Genomic DNA, 17693 nt, shown 5'->3' on the forward strand with positions numbered 1-17693 from the left:
GCCTCCTCCGGTCCCGCTCGCTTTCCCCGGCAGCTTGCTCACTTTCACTTTCACTCCGCCTGTACTTGCTTCCTGGGCATGCAGCTGCTTGCCATCTCATCTGGCTTCTGCTTTCCTAGAAATCACAGGTATTCTCCGTAAGGGCTGAGATTTCCTGTAGGGAGTCAACTGTTTTCCGCCAGCCTGCAAGCAACTCAATTCAAACACACAGACACGTTAGTGCGGGAGATTTCGGTAGGGGGTTAGCTTCGGTGGGGTTACAGTTCGCTCCTAAGCCCCATCCACATAGAATGCCAAAATAAGATGCCACTTGCTGTAGACTGTGGAGACCTTCATAATAGGTTCATCTGGTTTCTTTCTTACCTGCTTTGATCAGCAGAAATAGTCAACAACATAGTATGTGTATATATATATATATATATATATATATATATATACCTATCTCATAGAGCTGAAAAGGACCTTGAAAGATCATTGAGTCCAGTCCCTTATCTTCACTAGCAGAACCAATTTTTGCCCAGATACCTAAATGGCCCCCTCAAGGTTTGAACTCATAACGCCAGGTTTAGTGGGCCAATGCTCAAACCACTGAGCTATCCCTCCCCATAGACATTTACAATGTTGTCATTAGGTTTCAGAGTCAACATTTCATTCAGATAAATGTAGCAGTTCATATCTGCTGGAGATACAGTTTCAAACTGTCTGAATGCTCCAGGAGACATTCTGCACTGGTTACATCGGGTCACTTTTAAAGTGGGTGGATTATATTTTGGGAGGTGGGTTGTTTTTTGTTGTTGTTTTTTCGGGGGTGGGGGTGAAGAGGTTGCAACCGTGTGAGTTAGAGACTTAATTTTGTTTTGAATTGGAACTTGGATTCTAGAGCACAAAATGCAGCCACTATGAAAAATCCAGGATACATGTTGGGTGCCGAGTTAAACCCACACCTGCATGTTTATGCTTGGCACAGTCTGACATTGCAGCGTCTCACTGTGCAATCTACAGCGTCTGTGAACACGGCGTATTTCGACTGGAAGCGCGTCTCTCGGATACAAAGGCAGTGGCGGGAGGGCTCACCTTAGCACGAGAGAAGAGCCAGCTCTGAACCAAACTTTCCCACCTTCCGTTTGCCTGGCAAAGACTCGAGTCAGAGCAAAAGCTGATTCTGCTAACAATGCCATTCTCCGCTCTCACCGCAGAGGGGCAGCTCTACCCTGGGCATTAATTAGCCGGCTGGCATTTGTAGAGATGCCAGCCTCAGCCAGGGCTCTCCCCCGCCTAGAGCCGGAGGGCTTTTCCCTTCAGCCATTGGTTACCACCCTGACGGGGTTCTAGAGCTGCTGGGGGTTGTTGATGCAGCCCAGGAGGAAGACAGATGGAAGTGGAGAGCTCTGGGGTCCAGGCCATGAGCCTGTACACTGCCCGGGGTGAATTTCACCCAGACAGAACCTCTGACCTCACAGCCTCAGCCATTTCGCTATCCAGGACTTATCTGCAAACAGACCTTGAGTTTGAGGAGTTTATTGGCAGCAGCAGATTATCAGGGACACGTTATTCCATCTTCTCCCCGGCCCCTCCCCACCTACACTTCCCTTCTCTGTATCGACTGCTTCCAAACCTGCCCTCCGGGACAGAGGGAACATGAAACCCGCTGGGGCTGCAGCTGCTTTTCCATGCTTTCTACTTGCTAAAGCTCCTAAATTTGCTTCCCATGTAGCTCTTGGGCCCAATGCAGCCTGGGGTCAATGGACGTGTCTGGGCCAGACCCAGCAAGGTTATAAATGGTGGGGGAGGTTACAGGTTGGGTGGCTGCTGGTCAGAAACCAGGTGTAAATGGTATCCGAAGAAGTGGGTTGTAGCCCACGAAAGCTTATGCTCTAATAAATTTGTTAGTCTCTAAGGTGCCACAAGTACTCCTGTTATTTTTTGGTATGGAATTAGTGCAACTTGCATTGATCTGCCATCCAGTGCATGTGCACAAGGCATCCACGTACACTCCTGGTGTAACTACTCCACTGACACCAACGGGCTACTAGGATCTTAGCAATGCCTTGGGCCCTCAGAATCCAAGACAAAGGTCGACAATAGGTCTGAGACCCATTCAAAGAACCCTCCTGTATCCCTGGGGGAACCTCGCTCCAGCCACCGAGAGAATAGTAATACAAAGACTATATGGTAACAGCTTCGTTATCTGGCATATTGAAGGAATGGGGGCTGCCAGTAAGTAAAACATTCCGGTTAACTAAGAGGGAGGGAGTTTGGGTGCAGGAGAGGGCTCAGGGCTGGGGGTTGGGGTGCAGAACGGGGTGTGGGACATGGGCTCTGGGAGGGTATTGGGGGGGGCTCAGGGCTGGGGGTTGGGGCATGGGAAGGGGTGCAGGGAGCCGGATCGGGGCAGCACTCACCTCGGGTGGGTCTCTGCAAGGGGCAACATGTCCCTGCTGCTCCTAGGTGGAGGCGTGGCCAGGCGGCTCTGCACCCTGCCTCCACCCACAGGCACCGCCCCCGCAGCTCCCATTGGCCATGCTTCCCGGCCAATGGGAGCTGCGGAGCCAGTGCTCAGGGCGGGGCAAGGCAGGGGCAGCATGCAGAGCTGCCTGCTGCACCTTCACCTAGGAGCATCAGGGACATATTGCTGCTTCCGGGTAGCCATGCAGAGCCAGGTCGGGAGTCTGCTGGCCCCGCACCAACCGGACTATAAACCGGACTTTCAGTGAAGATCAGAAATCCCAGTTTATAGAGATTTCCGGTTGGAAAAGTGCTGGATAACACAGCTTTTACTGTACATTGTACTGGGCAAAATCCTCGTTCCATTGAAACCAAAAGCTCTCACTGAACTCAGGGGAGGCAGGCTTTGGCCCTTTGTCTCTGCAGCAAAGCATGTCTCATCACATGGTTAGATCAAAAGACTCCCAGTTACAGCCAAAGCGGCTGCTTCACACAGCTATTAAACCTGGTTCCGTTCCCTTCGGAGTGCCTTCGGCAGGGCTTTGTAGGTATCTGTGCCCAGCTGAAGGCATTGCCTCAGTTCATTATTGTGACACGTACTGTCCCCAGAATGGGTCGTATGTGAACCACAGGGCACCCAGTCACACACTGGCTATTGATCCTTTTACTTGTAGTGTTTGTCTGAAAAACAATACAGGAGGGAGTAGATGGTGGAAATGGTATGACTGGGTGATAATAATGACTTCTTCCAAACCAATTTCCCCACTGATTGTATGACTGACTGTCTCTGTTTTATAATATATATATATATATATATATATATAGTGTGTATGTTTGTGTGTGTGTATACATACACTGAAATTAGTGGCAGCTATTGGGTACTGATCACTTGAAATCAGGTGATTTATTTAGGTGCCTTAATCTAAATTTATGCACTTAACTTTAGGCCCCAAAGTTTGAAAATCTGGGCTTTTATTTTTTTGCCATCAATGTTCTCAGAATGTTATGAGGAGTCGAGCGTGGTGCTGCCACCAGGGGGCCCACACAGCTAACTTACGTCATCCTTTGCTGCTGTGCTCCTGTAGAGTCTGGAGTTGGAATTCCCTGGGCAGCTGTTGGTAAATACGTTACTGAAGGCACAAAGACTCGGTTGCAGGACCTCACTAAGCTGCAGTTTAAAAAAACCACGCTTGATTGCTAGTACAGAGGGAGCCCGCTCCTTTAGAATGATGTCAGCTCTCAGTGTGCATTTGCCCTGGGTTTCTCTTGAAAGCTGTTTCCAAAGACTCACTTCTCCTGCAATGTCCACAAGTAGGGGGTGAACAATCACCAAACCCAAACCCTCCACGTTATGCCCTTCTTGGTGCAGCTCCAGTGGGTCCTGGCTTCTCTGTCTCTTTCAAATGTAAGTTCTTTGGGGCAGGGAACTTGCTTTCTTCTCTGTCTGTACAGCACCTAACACAACAGGGCCTTGAGCTTGATCAGAGACTGTAAATGCTACTGAACTAGAAACCAGTATAACAGGGACTTGTCTTTGTTCTGTACAATTCCCAGCACATGGTCAGTGCTGCACAAACAATGGCACTTGCAGTTTGCATCATAGAATATCAGGGGTGGAAGGGACCTCAGGAGGTTATTTAGCCAACCCGCTGCTCAAAGCAGGACCAATCCCCAGACAGATTTTTGCCCCAGCTCCCTAAATGGCCCCCTCAAGGATCAACTCACAACCCTGGGTTTAGCAGACCAATGCTCAAACCACTGAGCTATCCCTCCCTCCATTTCTTTCACACACACTGGAGCAGGGTGGTCTGCCCCTTTAAAGGCCTGCAGAGCCAAGGAGCAGCAAGTCCTGGCCCAAGTAGAAGCCCAGCAGGTAGGTGTCGGGAACCAGCTGATCCAGCCAAGCAGCAGCTAATGGTTGGCTGAGTCCCAGTGGAAGGGATTAAAACAGAGCTGGGGGTGGCTGACTGCTCTGTCCCCAAGTTGGCGGACAGGCCCACCGGGCCACAAACACATTAGCCCAAAATGCTTGACAGCATTATAAGACATAGCAATGGCATTCTGCCAGGGACACAGTGCAAAATTCCCCAGAACCCCCGTCTGGCAGACTTCAGGGCAGGGCACATTGGTTGAGCTCCGTGGAAGCAGAAGGACCGGGATGGGGCAGGATGGTGATGGTGGGCTACGCCAGCAAGTGGTGGTCTCTGTCCCCCATGCGTCCCCCAAAGTAGTGCTTTCTCCTGGGTTAGTCCGCAGCAGTGCAAAGGGAAGGACAGGGGGTGGGGGGGTGGATGTGGCCAGTGACTCCATGGCCACATGGATCCCCCGGCTTTTATCTCCGTTAATGGGCAGTGATGCGATCACAGCTAAGCTGGTGGGCCATGCCCTGGGGAGAGGCTGCCGTTCCCCTAGCTCCCCACTGAAACCCGCTGCACAAGGGCTCTTTGTGTAGAGCTGCCCAGTTTGGCCCTTTTGCAGCTGCACAAACCTGTGGGGGAGGATTTTGCTTGGCAGCAGAGCTCTCTACTGCTGCAGGGATGGGCTCCTGGCTGCTCCCAGGGGTAACCGTATGTATTATTTATGAGTGTAGTTTTTAATCACGCTGAAGTGCCTGGATGCTCCAGTGATGAAAATGATGGGTGGTTTTAGAGACGTGACTAAATACAGGCCAGGATCAGTACTGACGGTTCCTTAGTCTGCAGAGAATAAGCACAAAAGATTCCACATCTTTGGGATGCATTCAGCCAATGCTCAGCAGTTAAGTGGTGCTGAACCAGGTGTTGAATAGGAATCGAGTTCAGAGCTGATGGAAAAGGGGGAGGGATTCTGATCTCCGTGACCTCAGTGCAAGGCCCTGTCCACATGACAACTGTGAACCAAGTTTGTAACCATTTCATGGACTGATTGGCTCTCAACATAGTTTGTGTCTACACAACCAACACCTGGTAAAAACAGGGTTAGTAGCCATGGCAGCTAAAGCGTTTCACACCTGCCTATGGCTGTGTCACTATAACTCGGCTGTGACGCTGTTATTATGATTCAGACAGGACCCTCTCCCAACCCCCAACCGATCTGGCCAGTCTGCCTTCTTTCCAGTTCTCTGTGAGCTGGGCTATCCCAAAATGCATTGCCCCATGGGCTACTGGTGCTGCCCTCTCTGCATATCCTTCAGCCACTCTGTTCTCTATTGAGGATAGTTCTGTTGAGGAGAGCTGCCCAGATTTTCCCAGCATGCACTGATACGAACAAGGTTAGGCAGCATGTTAAGTGTGGATGCAATGACAAAAAAGCTGTGTGTGACCAATAACAGAATCACACAACCAACAGTAACTGGCTACTCCCCTAACTGGTTACAAAATCACAGTTAATAGGTGCAGTATAGACAGGATCTAAATCTGAAGCAACTCCACTAAAGTCAATGGAGTTAATCCAGAATTACTCCGGTGTAACTGAAAGCAGAATTTGGCCAGGGTCCTGCCGAAGGGGGGGGGGGGGGGGGTCAAACGAAGGTGAAATGCGTTACAAAGATGTCAGAAATCACCTTCCTCAAAACAGGGATCATGTACTCCCTGATCCCAGCCTTCCAGAGAAGGGCTGAGCTGGTGAATTTCAGCAGGTGGGTTAAATTCAGGGGATCCCAAGGCCCTGGTTTTATTGGGAAGCCAGAGCAAAGAGACAGACTTGTCTTACACCTCACTCTGAAAGTGGCCAGGTTTGGGCTCAGGCATAGCTGCTGGGATTGAATTTCGGAGGGGCAAGCCCTGACCCGGAGAATGCCCTGCCCTCTCCTCCCACAAACGTCATCCTTAGGACAGAGAACCAAAGCCCGTCTTCCGAGCACACATGCTGAGGCAGGGGATTGGGAGAGAGCTGAGCTAACTGGGGCCTTGACAACTTGCTGTTTGGTTTTCACTTCTGGATCCTTTTGACTTCAGCTGGAGCTGCGGCTGCTCAACACGTGGGAAGCAATTAGAGCTTTATCATTAGTCATTTCATTTGGAAGTGAGCTGGCAGGCAGAGTAGAGTGCAGCACGCAGGTGGAATATGCTCTGGGCTGTCTGTCCTACTCAAAAGGCCATATTACCCACTAGCTGAAGCTTGAAAGTGGCCTTGGGCATTAGCCCTAGGGACAGCACATTGCAGTGATCTAGACTAGAGGTCACAACGGTCCAGATGATCACGGTCAGGTCTGAATCTGAGAGGAACGGTCAGCAAAAAATGAAGAGAGCCTCTGGCCACTGCCACTGTGTGGGAGTCCAGAGCAGAGAAAAGCCTAGGAGAAACCCAAGGCCTCAGGCTACTTTGACAATAGATAGGCCAGGGCCCTCAGCCGATGGAGCAGACACAGGCTTTGCCAGTTCCTCAAACTGCTTCCTCTTGCCAAACAGCATTGGTTCCCTTTTATCTGAGCCGATGCCAGCGGGTTTCCAGCCAGGTCCCCGTCTCTGCCAGACATTGACAAGGCAGGGAATTGGTCCTGTCGCAGCCCATGGGGAAGGAGCCGTAGAGCTGCATGTCCATGGAATAAGCAGTGCAATATTTTATTTCATCTTCAGCCTTTTCCCAAAAATGTCTAATTGCCTTTTAGAGAGACAAGGTGGGTGAGGTATTGTCTTCTATTGGGCCAACTTCAGATGGTGAACGAGACAAGCTTTCATGTTCTTCTTCAGGCAGTTGCCTTTTGTTAATGAGGTTCACGGGCCACTTACCAGGGTAAGCAGATTCTACAAGAAAACGGGAAAACGTTATGTAATGAGTGGTGATCGGGTACCCAGGTGTAAATCAGGAGTAAGTCCGCTGAAGTAAAGTTACACTGATGTAAAACAGCATGAGTGGGAGGAGAATCAGGCTCCTTTGGACAGGTGTAAATCCAGAGTAACTCCACTGAGTTTGATTTACACAGTCGATCTGGTCCTCATTTCAATAGGAGAGGGGTATGTAAATTAAACAGTACAGCAGGCAAGGGAGAAAAGGGACATTTTCAGGTGCATTTTTAATGAGTATATAGGGCCAGACCCTCATCTAGTTTAATTCTGAGTAGCTCCATTGAGCTATGCTGATTTCCACTAGGTGAGGATTTAGCCTGGAGAACTGATGAGGTTGTTCCATATGGCTGAAGCTGCGGAGGAGACTTTAGTAGGGACAATGACAAGGCCGTAGAAAGAGACAGGGATGTGGAGACAGGAATAAAGAGAGAGAGATCATTATTTGTATTGATCACAGACACATGTCATTAGGTGAGATTCTTTCCTTCTTCATCTCACCCTTCTCTAGATTAATTATTCTGCTACAATTGATTAAAGTGATAGTTCTAAAACCCAAGAGAAAACAAAATGTAACCGTAAAACCAAATCAACTGATGAGAAGTTAACTTAAAAACACAAAGAAATAGTAAGACTGAGCTCATCTGAGGCTGTTGGTACAGCCGTTTTGGGGCAGGCTGACCATTTTGAGATCTGAGCAGCTGCTGGCGGGAGGTTTGTTAGTTTTCTGTAGTATATTCATATATTCAGGGCTTGACTCTCCTCTCAGTTACCCTGCGGTAAATCAGGAGTAACATCACTAAAATCAATGCAGTGTAAAACCAGCCTCGGTGAGAGGAGAATCCGGCCAGCACTGAACTGAGGCCACATTCAACTGCGTTCTTGGGCCCTGACATGCTAAAAGTTTGTGTGTGTGAATGTACAGCTGGTGAAAGGAGCTGCACTGGCAGCCTTGGAGACTGGCCATCATCTTTGAAAACTCATGGCGATCGGGGGAGGTCCCGGATGACTGGAAAAAGGCTAATGTAGTGCCCATCTTTAAAAAAGGGAAGAAGGAGGATCCGGGGAACTACAGGCCAGTCAGCCTCACCTCAGTCCCTGGAAAAATCATGGAGCAGGTCCTCAAGGAATCAATTATGAAACACTTAGAGGAGAGGAAAGTGATCAGGAACAGTCAGCATGGATTCACCAAGGGGAAGTCGTGCCTGACTAACCTAATTAGGGTGACCAGATGTCCCGATTTTATAGGGACAGTCCCGATTTTGGGGTCTTTTTCTTATATAGGCTCCTATTACCCCCTACCCCCAGTCCCTATTTTTCATACTTGCTGTCTGGTCACCCTAAACCTAATTGCCTTCTATGAGGAGATAACTGGCTCTGTGGATGAGGGGAAAGCAGTGGATGTGTTATTCCTTGACTTTAGCAAAGCTTTTGATACGGTCTCCCACGGTATTCTTGCCACCAAGTTAAAGAAGTATGGGCTGGATGAATGGACTGTAAGGTGGATAGAAAGCTGGCTAGATCGTCGGGCTCAACGGGTAGTGATCAATGGCTGCATGTCTAGTTGGCAGCCGGTTTCAAGCGGAGGGCCCCAAGGGTCAGTCCTGGGGCCGGTTTTGTTTAATATCTTTATTAATGATCTGGAGGATGGTGTGGACTGCACTCTCAGCAAGTTTGCAGATGACACTAAACTGGGAGGCATGGTAGATACGCTGGAGGGTAGGGATCAGATACAGAGGGACCTAGACAAATTGGAGGATTGGGCCAAAAGAAACCTGATGAGGTTCAACAAGGACAAGTGCAGAGTCCTGCACTTAGGACGGAAGAATCCTATGCACTGCTACAGACTAGGGACCGAATGGCTGGGTAGCAGTTCTGCAGAAAAGGACCTAGGGGTCACAGTGGACGAGAAGCTGGATATGAGTCAACAGTGTGCTCTTGTTGCCAAGAAGGCTAATGGCATTTTGGGCTGTATAAGTAGGGGCATTGCCAGCAGATCGAGGGACGTGATCGTTCCCCTTTATGCGACATTGGTGAGGCCTCATCTGGAGTACTGTGTCCAGTTCTGGGCCCCACACAACAAGAAGGACGTGGAAATATTGGAAAGAGTCCAGCGGAGGGCAACAAAAATGATTAGGGGTCTGGAGCACATGACTTATGAGGAGAGGCTGAGGGAACTGGGATTGTTTAGTCTCCAGAAGAGAAGAATGAGGGGGGATTTGATAGCTGCTTTCAACTACCTGAGGGGGGGGGGGGTTCCAAAGAGGATGGAGCTCGGCTGTTCTCAGTGGTGGCAGATGACAGAACAAGGAGTAATGGTCTCAAGTTGCAGTGAGGGAGGTCTAGGTTGGATATTAGGAAACACTATTTCACTAGGAGGGTGGTGAAGCACTGGAATGCTTTACCTAGGGAGGAGGTGGAATCTCCTTCCTTGGAGGTTTTTAAGGCCCAGCTTGACAAAGCCCTGGCTGGGATGATTTAGTTGGGAATTGGTCCTGCTTTGAGCAGGGGGTTGGACTAGATGATCTCCTGAGGTCCCTTCCAACCCTGATATTCTATGATTCTATGAAGTCAGCAATTCACCCACTGAGCTGGTCAAATAAAAGCAATGGTAGTCCATGCTTCCCCCATATCATAGCACCAATGCCTGAGCTCTGTTTTAGAGGGGAATGCAGTGTCAGTCTGTTTCATGTATCTAGGTAAGTACTGCAAGGGCATCACCGCAGTATCTGAGTTCCTTCCACATTCTAAATGCAGGACTCCCTGCTCTTACTGGAGTGATTGTTTTTGGTAGGGGTGTTTTGTGTGTGGTCTCTATGGGGAAGCTAAGCTGAAGATGTGTTGTACATTTCGTCATGGAGGTGCTGAAGTCCATGGTCGTTCTGATGTAACCTAAAGGCAAGCTCCCCAGTTGTGGGCTAGCTGCTGGGAAAACTCAGTTTCCATTTCTCAGAAGTCCATCACCTGTTGAATCATTGGCCTCTCCTGTGACTATAAACAGTGACAATGATGGAATTTGTGCTGTGGAGACTAATAAAGGGGTGGTACCCAGGAGACCTGGTAAGAGACTGATTTTCACTTTCCTGGCCCCAGTCATCTGACATGGTGTGATCTGACAGACTAGATGCCAGCTCAGGTCACCGCCAGGTCAGTTCACTTGTCTATCAGTATAGATCAAAGCAATTGTTAATTGTATGAGTGTGTTTGGCATTTAAACCGTATTAGCATAGATCAAAGCAATTGTTATATGGCTAAGTAAGTATTCAGATGTTTAAACTTCATGAAAACTAGTGGAATGTTATTTGTATTGTTTTCAATAACTGTTCCTGTTGTAATGTAACAGCAAACATTTACATTATGTACACCCTGTATGTAAAAGGCCCCATAAACTACAAAGAAGCCTTGTGAAATGCAAATGAAGAACTTTAGTGCTCAGGTTGTGTGGTGATAGGATGTCAAAAGACTCCAAATTCCTTCCTCACTCTCCCTCACCAAAGGAAAAGCTCAGGTGGATAGAGACCCTGTCAGCTTGTTTTCTGTCAGAAGAAGCTTTAAATATGGATACAAGGAAAGATCTTTTATCTCTGGATTGTTTTGGACTCTGACAGGGAAGTGTACCAGATGCAAAGTGGAGATCCCCAGAGAGTACCTGGGTTCCCTGAAAAGATTTTTGGAAAACTGGCAGTTTATTACATCTCTGCCACCATTTGGAATTAAAAACTGCGACTCACCTGTTAATATATTTTACCTGCTTTAACCTCTCAATAACTCTAATTTCTTTTTCTTTTTTTAACTAATAAACTTTTAGTTAGTTTACTAGAGAATTGGCTGCCACTGTTGTCTTTCATGTAAGATCTGATTAGTAGCAATTAATCTGGGGTAAGTGACTAGTCTCTTGGGACTAGCAGCAACCTGATGTGGTGTGATTTTTGGTTTGAGTTACCTTTTATTACACAGTCCAGTTTGTCTGGATGGCAAGAAAGGCTGGAGAGTCTGAGGGGACTGTCTGTGATTCCATGGTGAGACTATTACAGTGATCCAGGAGTTCACATTTGTCATGGGCTTGGTGAAATCTAACCAGTTTGGGCCGTCTGCCCTGTTTTCTGACAGTGGAAGCTGACAGAGGCACTCACAGTTGTAAGCCACTCCAGAGAGCACAACACATGAGTCAGGGTTACAAACAGTTAATACCTTTGTCATGTGGCAGGGGTCAGCATCCAAGGGCTGTGTTACAGACACCTACACTCTGGGCATTGGCTTGAGACATCCCAATGTAAGCCATTAGCCAGCCACCTGATGAGAAAAAGTTTTAATTACTATCAACCTGGGTTAGATTTGCACTGGTGACTTATAAGTGAAAAACCCTATTATCTCATTAGTCTTCCTCTTAGCCCCTAGGACTTGCTATCTGATACAGCCTCTGAGAATGTCTGGCGCATCCACCTTGTTACCAAAGGTAATGATCACTGTCTATTTTTGAGCAATGTAGAACACTGAGTGATGAATAACAGCAACTTACAGTGTTAGATCCTTTGAACTGAAGACTGCTTTACATTGTGCCGGCTGCCAACAACCCTGACAGGTCATTTCACCAGAGCACACGGACACACCCTTGTTTCCTTGGCCAAGCTGTCTCCACCAGGGATTGTGGGGCGATGGTGTACTGCCTCTACACCAGTCAGCAACTCCTTTACAGAAGGGGAATCCTAGGCTGGGTTTATGGCTGCATGGTGAGGGCCATAGTGGGTCTGAGCATCAAAGCACACAGAGGGAGCGTGGAGGACAGCATGCATCAGAGCCTCCTGCAAAGGCCTGGAGACCTGGAAGCATGGTTCTCCCCAGCCTTACAACGAGTGGTGATTTTGTTACCACCGTGGACCTGCAGTGCCCAGTCCCACACCCAGGCCTTCCAGCCTCAGATGCAGTAAAGTGGCATTGTCACCGATACCTGTGTAGTTTTACAACCCCCTATTTACAAACGGCTACTTCTCCTCAAGGATTTATCTGTAGGGTCTCTAGGCCCAGCTGGCTCCCGCTGGCGGCCTCTGGCTCCCGCTGGCACCTCTGAGGCTGCAGCCTACAAGGACAGACCATCCTGTGTGAGTGCAGCACCTGCAGCCCAGCAGGGTCCCGGCCCCTCCAGCCCCCGGGGGCTACAGCAATGGGCCGGGCCCTGCTCCACCAGTGCCTGGCACCCAGCAGGCTGGCCTGGCCGCAGGGGACCCCTACCACCCTTTCACTAGGGTGCCTGGGATTCTGCCCCTATTGGCCCCCTTGCACCAAGGGGCTCCCCTCTCCCCCTGCAGGGGGCAGCCCTGCCTGGCTGGCCCCAGGATGACCCAGCCTCAGGGCCATCTGCTGCCTGGCTGGGAGGTACCACGTGATCACAGGCAGTGCCTGCCCCCGCCTATCCCAAGATGGCGGCAGCGGGAGGGCCGACGTGGTGACGTCACCAGGCACGCCGGATGGGCTGATGCCGAGCCAGGGGAGGGCGTGAGCGTGATTCGGGAGGCGGCTACGGCAGCCGGCGGGGGCCAAGTCAGGTCTGCTCCGCGCCGCCAGTCCCCTCGCGTCTGCTGCTGTCAGACCGGCCGCTTCCTCGCCCGCCCGCCTCGCCGCCGCCATGGCCGGCTACGAGTACGTGACCCCCGAGCAGCTGGCCGGCTTCGACAAGTACAAGGTGCCTTGGGGGGGGGGGTGTCTGTGTGGGGAGCTCCGGGGGGGGGGGTTCTGTGTGGGCTCGGGGGGTTCCTGTGTGGGGAGCGCCGGAGGGCGGGGGGGTTCTGTGTGGGGAGCGCCGGAGGGCGGGGGGGTTCTGTGTGGGGAGCCCCGGGGGGTGCCGGGGGGGGTCCGTGTGGGCTGGGGGGGGCGTTCTGTGTGGGGAGCCCCGGGCGGTGCCGGGGGGGGTCCGTGTGGGCTCGGGGGGGGGTGTCTGTGTGGGGGGTGCCGGGGGGGGTCCGTGTGGGCTCGGGGGGGGGTTGTTCTGTGTGGGGAGCCCCGGGCGGTGCCGGGGGGGGTCCGTGTGGGCTCGGGGGGGGGTGTCTGTGTGGGGGGTGCCGGGGGGGGTCCGTGTGGGCTCGGGGGGGGTTGTTCTGTGTGGGGAGCCCCGGGCGGTGCCGGGGGGGATCCGTGTGGGCTGGGGGGGTCTGTGTGGGGAGGGCCGGGCGGTGCCGGGGGGGGGGGTCCGTGTGGGCTCGGGGGGGGGGTTCTGTGTGGGGAGCCCCGGAGGGCGGGGGGGGGGCATTTCCCGAGGCAATGCGCATCAGGCGGCGGCCCGGTCCCTCCCCCCGCGGACGCGCCCCGCTGTGGGGGGGGGGGGGGTGTCGGCGCCTTCCCCGGCCCCGCCGCCGCCCCGGGCTCCCCCTCGCCGCTGCCCCGCCTGCCCGGGGCCGGATGCTCGCTCCATGCGCTTGGCTTGCGCCTTCCCCGCCCGGCTGCTGCCGGAGATCCGGGATGGCAGGACGGCCCCGGGCGCGGATCCCACCTGCCGGGGTTGGAGCCCGCTGGGGGGGTCGGGGGGGTGAGGTGCAATTCTCCATCTTCCCCGCGCCGGGGTAGGGTGTGTACGGCTGCCAGCCTGCCGGGGGGGGGGCTGCGCCTCGTGCTGCGTTTCCCCCTTCGCGCACTGGCACCTCCTCTTGCTCAGGGGCTGCCCTGGGGGTAGATTCCCCCCCCGCCCCGCTGTGAGCCCACACCCGGGTGTGCTGGTTATTGCCCGAGCCCGCCGACTGGACGGGCTGGTTCTGATCCGGATTCACATCCCACTGACTAAAGCCGGCCAAGTTCAATCGCGGGAACCGTTTCCTTTGTCTTCCCCCAAGAACTCGTACCATGTCTAACGTTTAATGTGTGATTAAGGTATAATGGAGTCCACAGGAAAAACTTTGACCCTTATTGTGGTTGCGGCTGCTTTGCTCATTTTAAATGGGTGTGTTTTTTAAAAAAGCTTTTGCTGCCCGACCCTCGCTTTCTATGCAATCTTTTCTCAGGCTGAGAAAATCCTTCTCTGTCTAATCAGACTGTGTTGGGCAGCAGCAGCTTCTCTAACATGACTGAGTCAAGCTAGTGATGACACAGGATTGGGGCTTTCGCAGTGTGTTCTGAATACAGTGGGTGTATACACCTGGCTGTTTGTGTGGCAATGTTGTTGTTGACTGGGCTTGTGGCTTTCTGCAGTAGGAGTCTGCTGTCAGCTTGCTGCATGGGGTCTGAGTCACATGAGTCACCTTGATGTTAATGGGAGTTGTGGGACTAGAGCTGTATTCAGCTGCGAATACCTTATGGATTCAACCATGTTAAATACATGGGTGCATGTTGCTGTTTATCTTGCAAAACTGATGGATGTTCTTATACAGAAGCTGATCCTCTGACGTAGATAAAACGTGTGGGAGCAATGAGTAAATGTACATCGATGAAACCTATTTAAGGAAATCATTGTAAACATGAGTAGACTTTTTGGGGGGTATCCAAATTTCAGTGTACAGAAGCAGACGTTGTACCAAAACTCGTGGTCCCTTTTATAATGTTCTAGGGACACTTGACATAAGAGTCATTATATTAAAATAATATTTTCTTTATCTGTGGTACTAATAAAATTTCACTCCGATCAACATAACTATAAAAAATTGATTTATTTTTTTTTATAATTGATATTAATCCCCCCCACCCCCCCGCATCAGTAGTGAAACTAGACAGGTTAACTTCACCTTCTACTTACCCCTGGTCTACACTGGGGTGGGGGTGGGGCTCAATGTAAGATATGCAACTTCAGCTATGGGAATAGCGTAGCTGAAGTCGACGTATCTTATTTCGACTTATCTCCCGTCCTCACGGTACGGGATCGACGGCCGCGGCTCCCCCGTCGACTCCGCTACCGCCGCTCGCCCTAGTGGAGCTCCGGAGTTGACGGGAGCGCGTTCGGGGATCGATCTATCGCGTCTAGATGAGACGCGATAGATCGATCCCCGATAGATCGATCGCTACCCGCCGATCCGGTGGGTAGTCTGGACGTACCCTTAGTTTTGCTGTCTGGTCTCGGGCACTAGCATGGTATTGTATCCCATTTAGGTTTTTTTATACAGCACTTATCACCATGGTATCTGAGCACCTTTAAGAGTTAAACCTCGTGATTAATACCAGTCAAGCGGGGTTCCTCTGTGCCTTACCTAGGGGGAATAATTGTGTATGGATGCCTTTCCAAACCCACGGCATGTCAGGCTAATAGAAAACCAAGGGGGAGGAACTGTGCTTTGCGCATGGGCTGGAAATGGTGGATAAGGGAGCAAGTGCCACAGTCTTGGGCCATCCCTCGCGAGAGCCAGGTCTCCTGAGGAAAGCAGCAGCAGAATTGCTCTATGTATTGTAGGTACTTACATGGCTTCCATTATCATAGCAGTTGCTTATTTATTCTCACCACACCCCTTGGAGGTAGGAGTGTTCTTCTCCCCATTTTACAGATTAGGAACTGGGATAGACAGGTTTAAATCACTTGATTTTTTTTTTTATTATTATTAAATCAAGTCACGTTCAGGCTTTAAAAATTTGTGTTAATGCAACTTTATATTAAAATTTATTTGTTAAATTTTAAATGCCGTTTAAAAAATGCCACAGTGATAGGGTATCTTACTTGAAGCTTCTAAAGCTGATATAGGCAAAAACCACAAGATTGAAAATTTAACATGTGATCCTGCAAACACGTATCTAAGCAGATATGTAACATGACTCATGAATAGTCTCTGACTTCCATGGGACTGCGCTCATGCATAAGTGTTTGCAGCTTGAGGGGCTAAAATTGTATCTTTATCTTAATTGCTCAGGGCCCCCATTCCTATAGATTATAAGCTTTCGTGAGTAAAAACCTCACTTCATCAAAGGGGCTGACAAAGGAGGTGCTGTAGTCATAATGAACAGGTCGGATTATGAACAGGAGGCTGCCAGGCAACTCTCCAAGACCACATTCTACAGGCCACTATCCTCTGATCCCACTGAGGAATACCAAAAGAAACTACACCATCTGCTCAAGAAACTCCCAGCTACAGTACGGGAACAAATCTACATGGACACACCCCCAGAACCCCGACCAGGGGTATTCTATCTGCTACCCAAGATCCATAAACCCGGAAACCCTGGACGCCCCATCATCTCAGGCATTGGCACTCTTACAGCAGGATTATCTGGCTATTTGGACTCTCTCCTCAGACCCTACGCTACCAGCACTCCCAGCTATCTTCGAGACACCACCGACTTCCTGAGGAAACTACAATGCATTGGTGTTCTTCCTGAAAACACCATCCTGGCCACCATGGATGTAGAAGCACTTTATACCAATATTCCACATGAGGATGGACTACAAGCTGTCAGGAACAGTATCCCTGATGAGGCCACAGCAAGCCTGGTGGCTGAGCTTTGTGACTTTGTCCTCGCCCACAACCACTTCAGATTTGGGGACAACTTATACCTTCAAGTCAGTGGCACTGCTATGGGTACCCGCATGGCCCCACAGTATGCCAACATTTTTATGGCTGACTTAGAACAACGCTTCCTCAACTCTCGTCCCCTAGTGCCCCTCCTGTACTTGCGCTACATTGATGACATCTTCATCATATGGACCCACGGAAAGGAGGCCCTTGAAGAATTCCACCTGGACTTCAACAATTTCCACCCCACCATCAACCTCAGCCTGGACCAGTCCACACAAGAGATCCACTTCCTGGACACTACAGTGCAAATAAGTGATGGTCACATAAACACCACCCTATACCGGAAACCTACTGACTGCTATACGTACCTACATGCCTCCAGCTTCCATCCAAGACACATCACACGATCCATTGTCTACAGCCAAGCCCTAAGATACAACTGAATTTGCTCCAACCCCTCAGACAGAGACAAACACCTACAAGATCTTTATCAAGCATTCGTAAAACTACAATACCCACCTGGGGAAGTGAGGAAACAGATTGATAGAGCAAGACGGGTGTGACGGGTTGGATCACAGAAACCCCCTTGGGAGCTGCCACCCAATGTGCAAAGACTACCCCTGCTTCTGTTTTCCCTGCCAGCTCAGGATTCCAGCACCCTGTCTTGCTGAGCCAGACACTCCCGTCTGCTCTAACAAAGACTCAGGGTCTGAATCACTAGTCCCAAAGCTGCAAGTTTACCCGAAACCAGCTCACAGGAGTGTGCTTGTCTTTAGCACTCAGATGCCCAACTCCCAATGGGGTCTAAACCCAGATAAATCCGTTTTACCCTGCATAAAGCTTATGCAGGGCAAACTCATAAATTGTTCGCCCTCTATAACACTGATAGAGAGATATGCACAGTTGTTTGCTCCCCCAGGTATTAATACATACTCTGAGTAAATTACTAAATAAAAAGTGATTTTATTAAATACAGACAGTAGGATCTAAGTGGTTCAAAGTAGTAACAGACAGAACAAAGTAAGTCACAAGCAAAATAAAATAAAATGCGCAAATCTATGCCTAA

General features: G+C 50.4%; 1 protein-coding gene across 1 annotated transcript in view; it reads left to right on the plus strand.

The window, feature by feature from the left end:
• Positions 1-12777: 12777 nt before the first annotated feature.
• SELENOI (selenoprotein I) overlaps positions 12778-17693 on the plus strand; it is a 62604-nt gene continuing 57688 nt past the window's right edge. The window contains exon 1 of the mRNA XM_065401376.1: positions 12778-12888. Coding sequence (XP_065257448.1) covers positions 12832-12888 — 57 coding nt within the window. The 5' untranslated portion in view covers positions 12778-12831. The remainder of the gene's footprint in view (positions 12889-17693) is intronic.

The sequence above is a fragment of the Emys orbicularis genome, chromosome 3, assembly GCF_028017835.1.
Source record: "Emys orbicularis isolate rEmyOrb1 chromosome 3, rEmyOrb1.hap1, whole genome shotgun sequence".
NCBI classification, from domain to species: domain Eukaryota; kingdom Metazoa; phylum Chordata; order Testudines; family Emydidae; genus Emys; species Emys orbicularis.